The following is a 16,173-nucleotide window of genomic DNA, read 5'->3' on the forward strand; positions in this document are numbered from 1 at the left end:
TGAAGTTGTCAAGATTTTTTTTTATTAACGGACCAAGCGGAAAAGATTTCAAAATGTTTCCAGTTAATTTCTCAAAAACATTTAAAGTGTACATAAACTGTTTAATACCATTTTTTCTGTTGGGCAACACTGTACGATTGATTTTTCATTGTGGTTGTATTTCAGAGAATACAGGAAACGCCACAATGTCCAACTCATATCTGATTTCATCAATGACTGGAACTGTCGTCCATTTTACTTTACTTTTCAGAATGTCCTCAACGTCCCTACGTATGACCGGTCAGTCAGATACGCATCTAGTCAAAAGAACTTTTAAAACAAAATATAAGAAACAAAAGACAAAAATATTTCAATCATAAATAACATTTGAATTTATTTCAATAATCATTCAGCAAGTAACAGTCTTTGTTTTATAAACATCGGCAAGATATGTAAAAAGATTAAAAAAATAAAATGTATTAGTATCAGTAATTAAAGTAATCATGTTATATACAGCACTTATTCTGGAAGATGAAATATATATTGCTATGATATATGAATAGATATATATGAAAGGGTAAATATATTTTTAGAAATATACTACTTATATGATAAAGCTATAGAACTATGAAAATATGGTTATATATATATATATAAATTGGTTTATTTCAGCACTAGTTTGAACCTAAATTGAACGGTACTTCTTTACCTGTGTGAAACAGGTCAATACGTTCAATTTTGCTCCACAGGTGTTCCCATATCAAACCGATAAAACGAACGCTATTAGTATTCTTATTGTGCCAAATATATATTTGCTGTTTCGAATAATTATGATCACTTACAAATAGCGCTTGCCACCTCTAACACATGAATAATGTAAACATTTAATCAGGTTTCTTTCTTCAGTTTATGTATGATAATTCTTTGTATAAATGACACAGCATTATTCAATACTGTGGATATAGCGCCATCAAATTTTGACATATTTAATTGGCAGAATTCTATCTTGATAAAATTTATTGTATTTCTATATCTTAACGTATTTCCTTTCCTATGAGATTCATATCATTGTCATGAGCGGAGGCAACCAGTGCAGAGTATATGGGCTCATCTGTATTCAAACCAATTACAAGCAAATGCAGTCCGACTTGCCTCGCACCAAAATACTAAGTTTAAAGTGGATATCATAACATTATAAAGCAGACGAGTGCCACTTCATATACCTTAATCTATGGATCTGTCGACCATTTTTATGTTTGTTATTAAAAGTGACATGTTCGTTTTTATTTATAATATATACCAAATTCTAAAACCTATTTTGTTTACGGTATATTATTTCAATCGAAGTGTTTAAACAGTTTTAGAAAACAAATTTAATATGTACAAACAGTTTACTGTTGTTGTGGCATTTATTTTGAGTTTATGGATACAGCAACCTCGATATGTCGATGTCGAAAAAACCTAATGACATTCAAGTTGCAAGTTTTGTCAATAAGTTTAAATGCATAGCAAATAAGTGCAAGAGGACTAAACAGGCTTCAGAGTATCAAAGATTGTTAAAAAAGGACAACTAAGGGATAAATATCAACATTAAATGGAGATAGAGAAACAAGCTTCATCAGATACGGGATATGTTAACGTATTCATTCTATTGCATTTAGTGTCCCTTGCCTTGCCATGTACTATCCAAGGGGTAGTGCCATAAACACTGCAAGTCTCGCGTTTGATTGTTTGGAACGTAACACAAAGATATACTCCTGTTTAAAGAGGATTAACTGAGCATGTCACGAAATCATTTTTTTATATCATTATGGCATTTATTACCTACGCTGTACATACAGTTCATTCTTCCATAGCGCTACGTCCACCGCTTCAGTTCTCGATAAGGTACATGACTCAGAAGCTACAGGTTTGAAAGGTTTTGATATTCTCTATTGTTGTCAACATTTGCAGTGTTATAATAAATTTTCGAAAATTCTCAACTGTATATAATATTGCACATTAGTATTCATATAATATTCATAACATTCATAATAGCGTTGGGCAAGATATAAAAATGTAAAATTAAACTGGAATTTTTGAAGTAACGGTCTAGATTTCAATTCATTATTCATAAAACGGTATATAGGAATCAGGAAAAATGAATGATACCTTTTATTGGTTAAAAGTCCTAAAGAAGAGAATAACATAAAACGTTGCGATAGTCGATGATTTGACATATGCATAACTTATAAACTCATTTTATGCAAGATAACATCGACAGTGTCTGGCTTACAACGTTTATTAAAAATTTGGTGGAAACGCTTTTGATGTTGAACGCAATAAGATAAAAATTCAAAAATAGTATTTAATTGTTTGAAATAATAGCAACAGCATTAAGAAATATCTTAAAATCTTTGGTTGGGTTTTATATACAAAGAGTTAGTAACAGGAAATTATATTACTTGAAGATATTAGCAGAGCGATACATAAACATATTAAACTTAATAACATATACTAGACTTAAAGCAATTAAAAACATTTTGAGATCAAAAACATATAAAGTATATTAACAAGTAATAAAACTATCATTTGAACACAAATTATGTATATTGCAAATGTCTTTATAAAAACGCCTTAAAACGAGAATACACGTGTTATGCTATTTTTGCATCCGCATAATGAAATGTCTTTTCTCCACAAGTTCCTGTACCGGTTGTTTACCGAATTTCATAAAAACGTTAACAGAACGTGAATCGAAGTTGACCACAGATGAAACTTGAATTTATGTATATTCACTACTGCATAGTTTTTAATACATAGTTTTGCTAATTTTCAGACAAGGCTGAGCAATGTAGGTAGATGTGTACGTTGTTAGAGACAAGTCTGGATCAATACTGTATTGCGCATTGACTTAAGGCATTCTCCTCCGCGAATTTAAACTGTCGTTTGTCATAGAACTTCATCAGGACTGGACTTTGGGGGTGGAAGTTTTTAAGGTGCACGTAATGTGCTCCAGGATCACTCGTCGTATGTCCACAGTCTTCACACACGTATAACTTCCTCCGACGTTCCTTGTAAGCAAAAGCGTAATCGGAATTATGGACTTTTCTGCCGTGAGATTCCAGCGAACAGCGCTGGGTGAAGGCCTTGCCGCACTGGTCACACTTGTAGGGTCGGACACCTGGAAATAAATGGATTTATTATGTTACGGTAAATGTCACGCATAATAAACTCATAGCGAAGACTCTTATATCATAAATGATTACCACATAAGCTGTTGTAAATTGAGCTGTAATGATAAATGCTAGTCGCAACAGAACGCGACTGTGATGAAATGTATCGCCATTGACTATATGTTTTCGTTTTAGCATCTACTTGCTAAACACATATTTTTGTAAATAAACATTATAGTTTCCAAGTCAATGTTCATAGTAATTAAAGCAGTCATTGGTACATTGAATTGATTTCGTTTCAACCAATTTAAACATCAATTGATGTATATGTTTTGGTGTGCTTCCAGTGTATTTATTTCCACAGTCTGGAGAGATATAAAGATACCCCTCGTTGTCTATCCCAGGTCTGACTTCACTACTGACTTGTACTATTGTACTTTTTGATTAACACTTCTATATCTTCTTGAAATAACGTGTGACCAGTCATGTATGTTATGAGCCTAGTTGATAATATTTTGTTATACCTAAATCCTTATAAATANCCCCCCACCCCCAACCCCACCCCTCCCAACTTCACAACCTTAAAATGACCAAAAAATAGGGGGCTCATCCAGAACATGTTACTACAATCAGTACTATATACCGGGACATTTTCGCCATAGTTTAATATCTGCCTTTCCTAGCGAGAGCGATTTTAACATTACAGCGAATAGTATTAAGCGATATATTCAACATAGTGATGAAATGCGAAGGGCGAAATTTACATTTGGCGAATATGCATTTCGTCGGCACAGGGCGAAAACTTTACTAGGCGAAAGGTTCCCGGTAAACAGTATAATCCAGATGTGAAAGTTTACATTAGTTCAGCGAAAATACAAACCTGTATGCGTTCGTGTGTGTCGCTTGAGATCAAAGGTATCGTTGAACCCCTTGCCGCAGAAGGTGCACAGGTAGCGCTTAATCTCACTGTGACATTTAAGGTGCCTATTGAGTAGCCGCTGAAGCTGGAAGGACTTGTTGCAGACTTTGCATATATATTTGTCGTCATTGGTCTGTTCGGCTGTAAAGAGAAGAAAAAGTTAAAGGTTAATTTACCGTAAATGTTCGTTTGATTTCCCATGAACCTCTTTCAGTAAAATATTTTGGTGGACACAAACATACAATACATCCTTAACATGACTACATACTGATATATCAGATTCCGTTACAATAACATGCTGGTTCTAGCACATCTACAATTAAATGAATTGTGATTGACCGCTGAACTTTCAAACATATTATTCTGAGATGGTCTGAATATAGTGTTTCCAAATATACTATTCACCAAAGGTCTGAATATACTGCTTTCTAATACAATGCTACAATTCAGCTCAGCGATGGTCTGCTTATAGTGTTTAAAAATAAAATGCTATTTAACGACCGTCTGAATAAAAAAAAAAATCTTGAATACAATAATATTCAGTGAAGCTCTAAATATAGAGTTTCCAAATATGCTTTTTAGTGATGGTTTGAATATAATTGCTGTTTTCAAATATACTTTTCAGCGAAAAATAAAATGCTATTTAACGACCGTCTGAATAAAAAAAAATCTTGAATACAATAATATTCAGTGAAGCTCTGAATATAGAGTTTCCAAATATGCTTTTTAGTGATGGTTTGAATATAATTGCTGTTTTCAAATATACTTTTCAGCGATGGTCTGAATACAGTTTCAAATACAATACTATTCAGCGTTGCTGTGAATATAGTGTTTTCACGTAAAATATTATCTATTGTATGTTTTTTTTAATATATTTTGGTTTCTTTAAAGATGATACTGTTCAGTCAAGGCTGTTAGGGGTACTTATGTTTACCTAGCTCTTCCGTAGCACCGTCGTCCATGCGCATGTGTGCTAGGAGTGGGTTCTTTATACCATATCCGCCGTTAACAAGCTCCACGCCTTGTAAGAGAGATCGCTATAACAAACCAAATGTAAAGGTTAGACACACTATAACATATTGTTTATGCTTCGTGTATGATTTTTTTCTCTCTCAAAGATCACAAATAAATGGTAAAAATAACATTCAGAGTAATTTGTTCCGATACCAGACAAGATATCTTAATTTGTTTACACTGATATCGGGTTACTTCTATGACAATGTCTTACTGAGGATTCACTTAAATGCAAAAAAGAAAAAGAAAGAAAATCTATCGAATTCTCCATCACTTAAATGCGAGTATTAAACACAAAATAGGTCACAGTTATTCAAATACGACGGAATGCCAAGATACTAACCCTCATAAGAGATGGTGGAGGATATTGTTCATTGTCCACGGTACATTTTGTTTCAACTTTCATTTTCGCTTGATAATTGTCTGAATTGTTCGGAAAACCCGGAGATTGGAGACGATCCTTGCCCATTAGCTCCTGCTGCTGACGTCGAACCTCCTTCATGGACAAATCTAGCTCTTGTTCCCGCGCTGGACTGATGACTGGGGTAACCGGTGATCCAGGAGAAGCAAGTTCGTGTTGCCGGAAGGAGTAAACCGGAAGTGGAGAAAGAGGGTCAGTCATTCCCATACCACAGCGCAATGAACTCGGAGACGGAAGCATGAAGTTGTAAAGCTTTTGTTCATGACACATTGGAGAGAATGGGTAGCTGATCCTTGGGTCTATTCGGTCTTTATGCATATACCCGTGGCTGAAGGGCTGCAACTTAAGCGTCTTTGGTTTTCGGACTATATGCGAACTTCTTGGTACATCATGTTGGCTTTCCAAATCTGTAGGAAATATAACAAAAGACAAATTTGAAAAAAAAATGAAAGTACAAGTAACAAACTTAAGTCATCTCGTGATAGAAATCCAATTAGGTGACTTAAAGCTGATACCTATAAAGCTTCGATATCCTACTGTTTCTCATTCTGAAGAGAATAAAGCTCTGGTTTAATATTTCGAGGTATCATCATAATTCTATATTCTGAGATTCTCTCTATAATCAAAAATTTGACAATTTAGACTATTTTTAAAAAGGTCATGTTGTGAGATTCTGTTGTTGAATTTAAAGGTCAGATACAAATGTGTGACTATTTTAAAATATTTACAAGATTCCCTAACACACCAGAAAAAGATGGTATTTAAAACGTCATTTGATTCCATGAATGGTCCCTCGCATTACTTATAATAGTTTACTACATTGCATTGTACACCCCGTGGCTTTTTACTCCAGGATATATAATCGAGGATGTGGCTTCATTAAAGAACTTATAAAGCGATTAGATGGATAGTGGCTGGTGTCCTGTGATTTAAAGTAATAACAATGCATAAATAATCGGATCAGTTGTCAGAATCACAGCAGCCCGTTATAATGACATGTGGCGGGGATCCTCCATTGACTCATTCAGTATTTGACACGGAACGCGGAATATCTTCCGCTATGGTATCCGATAAAGACGTTTATTAGCTTATCTCAATATGATAAGATTCGATTAAATTGATCATAACACTTTTCAATTCACAAAATTTTCAGCAGATGATAAGTGTCTGAAAAGGATGCCAGGTTTCAATGATGCTCACTACAGGAATCAAATAACGAAAGCATTCAGGCAATACTCTAACTATTTTGAATACGACAGCTTATAATGTGAGGACTGGTTATCAATTAACCCGTTTAAAAATAACATATACCAAAAGTTAATGGACCATTACACGATAGCAGTCCCCTGTGGGTATCTGGATGGGGCGGGACAATGTATAGAACAACTGTGTGTTTATTTCTGTGATAAGATATGGATGTTTTATTTATCAACAGTGTTTCTTATCAATCATTATCAATCTTCCACTGATATCTTCAATGCGTGTAACGTCGCTTTATTGCAGCATGCCAATGGACCATGAGTGGATGTACAATGTGTGCGCATGTCCAATGGGTCGTGAGGGATTGAGGTGGGGATTGGGTGGGGTTAGGGTTTGGGGATGGTGGGTGGTGAGATTTTTAATGGGGGAAATCTTTCTGGAATATTCTAAATTTGATTCTCGATAGTTTTTAAATCAGCGATATACCAAAATAACGAATCAAGATTACCACTAAGACTATGCAAACTAATGGTTTAGTTCAAAACGATATGTACATATGTACATGGCACATGTTGGTATAAATTTCAGGTCAGAGGATAAAAAAAACCCAACACTAACTCAATAGTATTAAATTATATTCGTTGATAATACATCATTATATGCATATTCATCGGAATGATCTAGGGGTGTTTAACATTGCAATTTAAAACTACATTTTTCATCACAACTATCTATTTCTATGTTTTCTTTCTCGAAATTCATTTATCCTGTTCGTGGAGTTGTATATTTATATGCCCTTGATATTTTCAATGATATCTTGAAGTTATAAAAAACTCTTTTCGCCGACTAATACTGTCGTAATATTATCCATTTCTAGACAAAACGATTATAAAATTAGAAACTGTTTCTTAACATTTGTACATTGTCATATTATGTGTACACTGTATTAGGGTATTTTTGGATGCTGTCATTTTAGTCATTGCATAAATTTATTCTCTAATGATTATTATGCAGTCAGCTTGACGGAAGAATAAACAAGATGCACAGGTGATATTAAAAATTCAAATAATTTTGATACTGAATTATGTATTAATTTAAATTTAAAATTTAAATAATAATATTCCGGCAAACTAAATATGCATACTCATGTCATTAAAAGGAAGAATCTAAAAAAAAGCCAGCTTACGTGTTTACGTTGCTCGTTTAGTCTGTACGCTAGCGGATACCCAACGGCTGAACGTATTACTGTAATAGTGTTCTGTTTAGCCCCACCCGAATAACCCCATCACCATAAATATCAAATATACAAGATTTTATCACATTTCTTTAATATACAGACTGACACCTTTTATGTAGAAAGATAACTATTGTCGGCCGTCGAAATGAATGAAAGAGTGTAAAACTTTCTATTAATATCCATGTCATTTAAGTCAATTTTAAAACGTAAAATGTTTTATGAAGAGTGGTCTGTATGAGTTTAATTTAAAAAAAAAACACCTGAACGCTTTATAAAATTGTATCATATGTCATTTTCACTTAATATTTACAAAAAAATGATACATTTTTATGACCAAATATACCGTCATTTCAAGAAATGATACTGTATCGTGATTTGCAAAATGTTAGTTCTTATTTTTACCTAATACATTATTTTAACAAATTAAATTGTCTTTTTGACTCCTTGTAATGAACTTGTCATTTTTACTCCCTAGCAGATACAATTTGAATCCTTTACCATGCCAAAAAGTATTTTGAGAAATTACAATTTTAGACCAATTTTTATTCATTACGCAAGTTAGAGATAAAGACAATGCAATTGAATGGTTCCATTTTCGATTTCCAGGTGCAAGAGAAATTGATACGAGCGACATTCATCTGACATAGATCTAGAATTAGGTGTGATTGTACTATATTGTCAGGATAAATACTCCTATCCCACACGTGTTAAACCCGAGTTCATGTCTTTGATAGTTTAACGTATTGGCGACAGGATACCTTGAAATTGCGTACATAAACAAGTTTATCAAATGGTCAAGATGTGGAAAAACACCATCTATATTCATGAAAACTGTTACTTATTAAACACTAAGACGCAATGAACATTCTCCACTCTTGCCTATTCATGCTACACAACTACTAAATCGGGCCTCGCCGTGTCCTGTGCTGTCCTCATTGTTACGTACTACAGGGATTAGCCAAGGCTCCGTGATTCTCCACATGTTATTGAGATCAATCCCTGCCCTCAACACGACCATCCAATTATCTTTACAGTAAATTCGGAAACGGATTGTTGGGCAGTTAAGATGTTGTTTTGAAAAGCACGTAAATGTAATTATTTCCGATAGGGACACCCCAAACCGTCCTCACAGGTGTATAAATTTTAATCCGGATCCAAACTTCAGTTATTTTCTGATGAACTGTTTTTTTTTTAAATAGGGTAGAGAACTTCATGATTTAAACACAACGACGTTCAAAATTCAGTGCAATTATAGACGAATTACTTGAATATAGAAACATGTACTAGAAAAATAAACGCGACACACACACACATACACGTGATTGAATCTATAAAATGTGTTTGTAGATATAGATGTGCCAAAACTGAATTCCAATGCATCATACAGCTGTTTCGTTCTAGGAAACATCGGTGATGCTAGGGACCGAAAAGGTGGAAATTCAAATTCTACTATCAAAACAGAGAAGCAGTTACGTGAAAACCTTTAATAACGTAAGTGACTTTACGTCAAATACATACTAATAATGGACCGGTAGAATGGGATGTTACCCGTTATTCTCGTTTAAACTGGCATACACATCATGAAACGTATAGTATGTGACATCGATTATTAGGGTTTATTTTCACAAAAAGAGAAAGCTTTGAACTTCGATCATTTTAGATTTGCTAACGGACATTGTCTCTGCAATATATATTTGGAGACATTACCACCTGGTACCCCCGTTTTCTCACGACAATAGCGCTGTTCTGTACACGAATAGTACCTATTGTAGCTCGCTTTCACCCCTAGTAACATTCCTGTGGTCAATTTCACATTACCTGTATTGTAACACACCGTTAACATGGAAACCGGTTATTATTGGCACACTGCCCACTTAAATATTTCAAACGAAATTAAAAGTAGTGTTTGTTTAGTTTTCATTTCTGTTTATATAGGAGAAACTATATTTCGGAGAATGTAGTTTTTGCGCTCAGCTGAAGTCTTTAAAAAGATATTCGCCTGAAATTTGGAGGAATCTTTGTAAAGCGTTATAGAGGAAGAGATATATTGTAATCGCCTGAAGGGTAATCTACTCTTCTTATCGAAATAGGTACAAACTGTTCAGGGTAATTTGAAATTCTGTTGAACAGAATGAACAAAAATGTGTTCATCCTGGATAAAACAAGAAAAAGAATTGTTAGAAATTAATACTTTGAGCGTACATGATGTAGTTATTGAAATTATTAATATTTTATTGAAATTATTAATATTTTATTGAAATTATTTATTATTAACATGAATTCAGGTAGTTCGATGTCTTTCAAATATAACCTCCTGTAGATTTTATATTATCATAGAGTACAATGGGGTCAGGAATTGGTATTATAGATTTTGTGCTGCATAATTAAAATGGTATTACACCATAAATGATCTTTATTACACTATAAATGCAAAATAACATGGACATACAAATGTATAACATACAATCTCTATCATCCAGCACACATCGCTACACATTAATTGTAACGAGCCCTCTCGTTCCCTTACGAAGGGGTATGCGAGAGAAAAAAAATGAAAAGAACGGATTATGCAGGTGTATCTCAGTTGTGTAATCTGCCTACTAAGAGTACATAGACAATTATAGGTTACCTATGCCGAGTTAGATGTACCGTAAGACGGGAGGCATAACAGAGTGGGTCATTTCTTCGTGTTCCCAGCACAACAAAGCAGATAATGCAAAGAGTACAGGTATTCCAAGGACGCCCATACATATATTATATCTTTGTTTTCATCGACATGAAAAATTTGATATGCTTCCAGTTGTTGAATTATGTAAGTTTGGAACTGCCTTTTGTGTACTTGTGACATTTTTGTGTGAGAAGAGCATATCTGACCAGCTATTTGCCGTACAATTATCTGATGACAAAGGAAAAGATGATGGTGTTAGCACGGGACGCGCACAAAATGTTTATTCAAACAAAAGTTCTTTTTGACAACTGTTAAACTGTGTATCCATACCGTATAACTGGTCACTTCCTTTCCTTTTGTTGTATGTGACATGCACGAACAGACAGGATCGTGACAATTGTTTAGCTATCTTTTCATCGACTATTTTGTTACCAGTATGTCCTGTTTAGTTTCCCCTTCGGTATTGTTGCTGTTACACTCGATGGGTTATGTATCAATAACACTGAACTTTGAAATAACGGAAACGTTGAAAATCTGAACCAGACACACTATTCATAACAAAACAGCCCCGAGCACAAGAAGATTCGCGTATGATACTATTGAAAACATTTTTATCGTATGTACCGCAACTAGTTTCAATCACTGGTGTTTTTCCTCCTGTGGCTAGTTATTATAAGTTCGTGCTGATGGGTTGACAGCCCATCGCCGACGTCCCCTTAATAATCACCTCGTGGACCAATGTTGATATTTATTGAAACTTTCTTTTCATAGACTGGCCTCATTAGCCAGGTTATGAACTGAGTAGCCAGCGGAGAGACAGGGAGATAATAGCGTTTGATTTTACCTTTAAGTTTTACCTGATAAGGATTTTCTTTAAAAGACACAGTAACAGTCTTAGTGAACATAATGTACATTTGGAGTGGGATAGATTAGTCCGAAACTTAAGAATCGTCAGTAGCCTACAGTAAGAACAACGTTTGTTCTAACCGAACGACACATATGCACACACACCTCAACACGAATCTTACCTCTTCCTTAATTCTAATTTATTCACAGTTACCTTAGTCAACGATAATGCTAAACACATGTGCTTATGGACATTTCACATGGGTTCGAACCACATTGACATCACCGAATCTTCATATTTAAATCGTTGCCTCCTTTGAATGTTATAATGAGCTATCTATATAAAAATAGATTGCTATTTATGAGATGTAAGGGTATAGGGTCTCTGGTGACGTCGAGGAAACACTTCAGCCAATGTGATTTAAGGCAGGTGTTTTTTTACCCTTAAACGTCTTAAAAATCACCTTTAATTTTTACAGGTATCTGTCAGTAAATTCTAAACACCCATACATGATCCAGGGATAAAGTTAACATCTTTCAAAGTAAGGTATCAAAGTTACAAAACGTATCCATTTAATTCTTACCGTAGTAATCTTGAGATTTACAAAATATCCGGTTGATGACTCGAGTTTACATAAGTGAGTTTTTAAAAAAGAAATAGATCACACAACAATTTTAACATTGTGCAATAGTCATCACGTGACTAGATTTACAAACGTGTTAATATTCTTTAAATTTTTAATGTTATATTTTCAAATATTCATGTTTAATTATGAAACCTGCTATATTTGTAAGTTTAAATGTATAATGAGTGTACACCTTGCCCTAGCCGGTTATTAATGTATTTACTTACGCACTACCACGAATAAGACCATTCTTGCATGAACATTGAGTTTTAAATAACAGTATTACATAACATCCGTGTATACGAACAGCGAGTAATATACGTAACTTTTTATTGAAAAAATCAACGTAATTAAACATACATTGGTCTTTTATTTATGAAGTCAATTACTCATCACGATTTGTTTAACTGTCCGCAAAACATATTGTTTTTTTTTTATCGTAATGATCTCTTTAACTTTTGTAATAATTACGAAAATCTAAGAGATATCACTTATTCTACATAATGTATGTAGCTTAGCGCCATAAGTTTTATTAAACGAAGGTGTTCTATATCGCGCAGATTTCATCTGTAAGGGTAGACGTATCTTATAATTTGTCCATCCGATTGGTCATTTGGATATTGCTACACTGTTGGACGGTATGGATACACTGTTGGGAGCGTATTGTTCCCCGTCTCTCCGGAAGGAGATGTCTATCGCGGTCCATTTACATGGTACGTTTAGCACACATATAAATCAGCTTGACAAGGAAACATTTGTTTTAATAATTGTATAGTTCTTGCTATTGCTATTTGTTTGCGGATTCAATATGAAAGGTTTTGTTCCGATTCACCTTGTACTCTTGTATACTCATGTAGAATAGTTCTTATTAAGGTTTTAGTTTTATAAATCATTTTCATTTTTTGTAAATTTCATTAAGATGACTATGCTTTCTGAAGCTTTCATAAAGCCCTAATGTCGGGTATCAAATTAGCACTTTCTTAAGGCTGGAGTAGGGCTATTGTACCGGTGTTCAATTAGGAGATACTTCATATGGTACTCCAGAGGAGTGACAGCGCGCTTTTTTCTCTCTCTCAAATTCACACTACCTATCTCGAATTCCGTTTTGTATCGTTACAAATTGTTGGCTGTGTTGTACGCGACTGATCATGTGTGACCATGGTCATGGGTAAAGAAAACCATTAGGTCTATACCGTTGTTGTCATCTACTATCATTTAACCCTAAAACATATTGTCAAATTTAAAGGTCTTTGTAGTTAATGTGAAATCAGTTTAACTTGTTTATAGCAAGTTTCTTTCCATTGACATTTTTTCACAATTCATAAAAACGAAACAAAACCGGGGAAGGGCTGGATCTGATTATCATCAGCCAGTCTCTCATCGCATTCTTCCGCCTGTTTCACTAGCATACTTTTACACAATCAAAATAGCATTATCTGATTGGTTACTTATAACACCAATAAAAATAAACAAAAAAATGTAAACAATCATCAATGCAAAGAGGAAATGTGTGATTGAATGATTTCTGGATTTTCTGATAACAACGGGAAGGTTTCGAGGTAATGATGCTTGGCGAACAGATCTTTTGTTTTCAATATCGATGTATTTTATGATAAACTATACTAAGATAAGAAATCTTAACTGCTTTTGTTTTAAAAAGTGTTAAGCTTTTCGTGAGATAGTTTGAGTTGGCCTTGAGGTTTTATATGTTTGCAGTCGGGGCACAAACCAGTGGGCCTGTAATATATATCAGAACTACGTATGCAGATCAAGCCAGTTACATATGTTTAATTTAAAATCAACCAGTGCTCCAAATTTTGAAATTCATAAGCTTATGGTATTTACGCACATCCCCTTCTGTTTCATCAGTAGCTTAGACCAATTGTCCCCCTAGCATCACTAATGAGTCCTAGAAGGCCAAAACAGCTGTATGACGTAGTTTTGTCATTGACTATCTTTTACGAGAGGTCCAAAGTGCGATCACATGTGGATGTGTTATGTCCATCTTACGCAAACAAATTTAGTAAGTTTTCGGAACCAATACTATCAGTGATATTTCACAAATATTCATTTTGTGCATTGCTGTATGAAATACCAGCATTAATGAAATCAGTTGAACATTTTAAAATGATGTTTCATCACATTCAGTCTTTCAATTAAACTGTTAAATCTTCTTAATCATAATCTCTTTGGACGTTCTCAAATTATCAAAACATTAAGCTAAACAAAAATTATTGACAATATTTTCCGTTATCGATAACAATTTCAAACTTTTTTGAAATTGTTTTCATTGCATAACTGCACAATGACCGTATGAAATACATTTTTATGATGTTCATTAAATGAAATATCCTATATGCTGACAACAATACAATTAGCACTTTTATGTTCCATCATTTTTATTGGAGGCTTCAAGTCATTAACTCATAAATTAATTGTTTATTTTCATATCTTTATTTGATATTTATAAACTAACTTTATTCTTTACTCCAACTTCCTTACATTTTACGTCCTGAATTTTTTCCCATGGAATTAAATAAGATAAGGGGAAAATATTTTGTTCAGATGCTTACCTTGCCTAGGTTCCCGTTTTAGTTCCGCCCCCTCGACAAGCGGAGGCGTGGGTGCCCTGGATTCTGCTAGCTCATTATATTTTGTTTCGGCTGCAGCGGCTGCATGCTCCTCGACATGGCACAGCTGATGTCCATCTTCATTAGGTTTCAGTTCAAGATTTTCTATATGCTCTTCCTGTTCCTCTCGCACTTGCTTCTCCTTTTGTTCCAGTTGCTGCTGCTGCTGCTGCTTTTTGAGATACTTTCGCACAAGGAAAGACCTCGGCATATTGTCACGTTATCTTGTAAATTTCTAGTGCTAGAGTCACTTCCTCAGAAAAATCACATCACCTTTTATATTTTTTAAACTTAGAAAAAATATCTTCCCACGTCTATAAAACAAAGATGTATTATTTCAAATTAATGAAACAGATAGTTTATCTCATCCAGAAGAAGTCGGAGGATGTTTCCCGATGCTGTGTATTGATGGCCACCCGATATACTATCTGGTAAGTAGTAGCGCGATGAGGCTAGTACTTGTCCTTACGGCTGATTTATAACACTGTACCAATAGACTGGGTGAAGGCTGCTTTAAAACTGTTTCTAGTTGAGGAAAGAACTTGGTAACGGTATGGTTGTCACCTTGTATGGAGCGGTCTTGTATGGTGACCAGTGGCGCATGACGTCGAATCTTGGATTCATTGAGAAAAACTTGTTATCAATGCGTGCGCATCTACCTGACAAAATTATTTACTGACGATTGATGCGGACGTCAGACGCAAGCTCAGTCAGCTTGAAAAAGTCTTTTCAACGCTCCAAACCAACATTAATGTACACAGTTAAAGTCTTAAAACACAGCCTGGTAAGTTTATAGTATATCTAAGCTGGTGCTGTACCGGAACTGGTGTTTCGTGAACGTTTAGAACATTTGCAGTCTACATTCTATTTCGGGAAGTTACTCTATAGCGTAAGAACGGTACATGGGTAACGTAAGCGGGTGGGATGATCTGTTAAAGGGGTAAGTCTCTATGTAAGACGCCTACTTCATCCCTCAACAGGTTTAAAGAGGTGGATTGGGATGCGAGGGGTCTGCTCAGAAGAAAAAGGCTGTCTGGTTTTATTTCTCTTTTGGGAATCGCCAGAAATAGCTGTAGAAATCGCTGTCGTGTTTGTAACATTGGTAGAGGCCTTAAATAATCACATTAATGCAAGCAAAATTACGTATGATGTCAATTAACGCGATGTATTTGTATATTTATATATTAGCCAACTACATGTATCACCACAGTGATTTAAATGTAAATCCGTAATATTTTTTTTCAAATATGAAATCTGACAGCACTTTCATGCTATGAAATCCATACTTACTGTCAACTCCAATTAATCACGTCTTTTTAGGAGGTTTGGAGAAAATTCATATTAAATATTAGCCCTTACATTTTTTACTTTGATACATTGAAGCCTGTGTGATTCAGCACTGTCAATATATTGCCTGTGTGGTTTTGCTGTTATCTGTCATTATGCGGGTATCACCCTTACTCGTTATTATTAAACAG

General features: G+C 34.6%; 1 protein-coding gene across 1 annotated transcript; it reads right to left on the reverse strand.

Moving 5' to 3' along the window:
- Positions 1-1,095: 1,095 nt before the first annotated feature.
- On the reverse strand, positions 1,096-15,294 carry LOC110454850 (myoneurin-like). Its single transcript, XM_021504598.1, has 5 exons — positions 14,639-15,294; positions 5,411-5,895; positions 4,988-5,090; positions 4,015-4,194; positions 1,096-3,142 (listed from the first exon to the last, which is right to left on the reverse strand). Exons 1-5 carry the CDS (start codon positions 14,904-14,906, stop codon positions 2,850-2,852), a joined length of 1,329 nt encoding a protein of 442 aa, XP_021360273.1. The 5' UTR covers positions 14,907-15,294; the 3' UTR covers positions 1,096-2,849.
- Between the last annotated feature and the right edge of the window lie 879 nt (positions 15,295-16,173).

Source organism: Mizuhopecten yessoensis, unplaced genomic scaffold, assembly GCF_002113885.1.
Source record: "Mizuhopecten yessoensis strain PY_sf001 unplaced genomic scaffold, ASM211388v2 scaffold8071, whole genome shotgun sequence".
NCBI lineage: Eukaryota > Metazoa > Mollusca > Bivalvia > Pectinida > Pectinidae > Mizuhopecten > Mizuhopecten yessoensis.

Coding starts and splice junctions, on each gene's coding strand:
- LOC110454850 (XM_021504598.1), bottom strand. CDS start 14,906: ATGCCGAGGTCTTTCCTTGTGCGAAAGTATCTCAAAAAGCAGCAGCAG. Junction 5,896..14,638: donor AAAACGGGAACCTAGGCAAG/GTAAGCATCTGA, acceptor TATTTCCTACAG/ATTTGGAAAGCCAACATGAT. Junction 5,091..5,410: donor CTCCACCATCTCTTATGAGG/GTTAGTATCTTG, acceptor GGTTTGTTATAG/CGATCTCTCTTACAAGGCGT.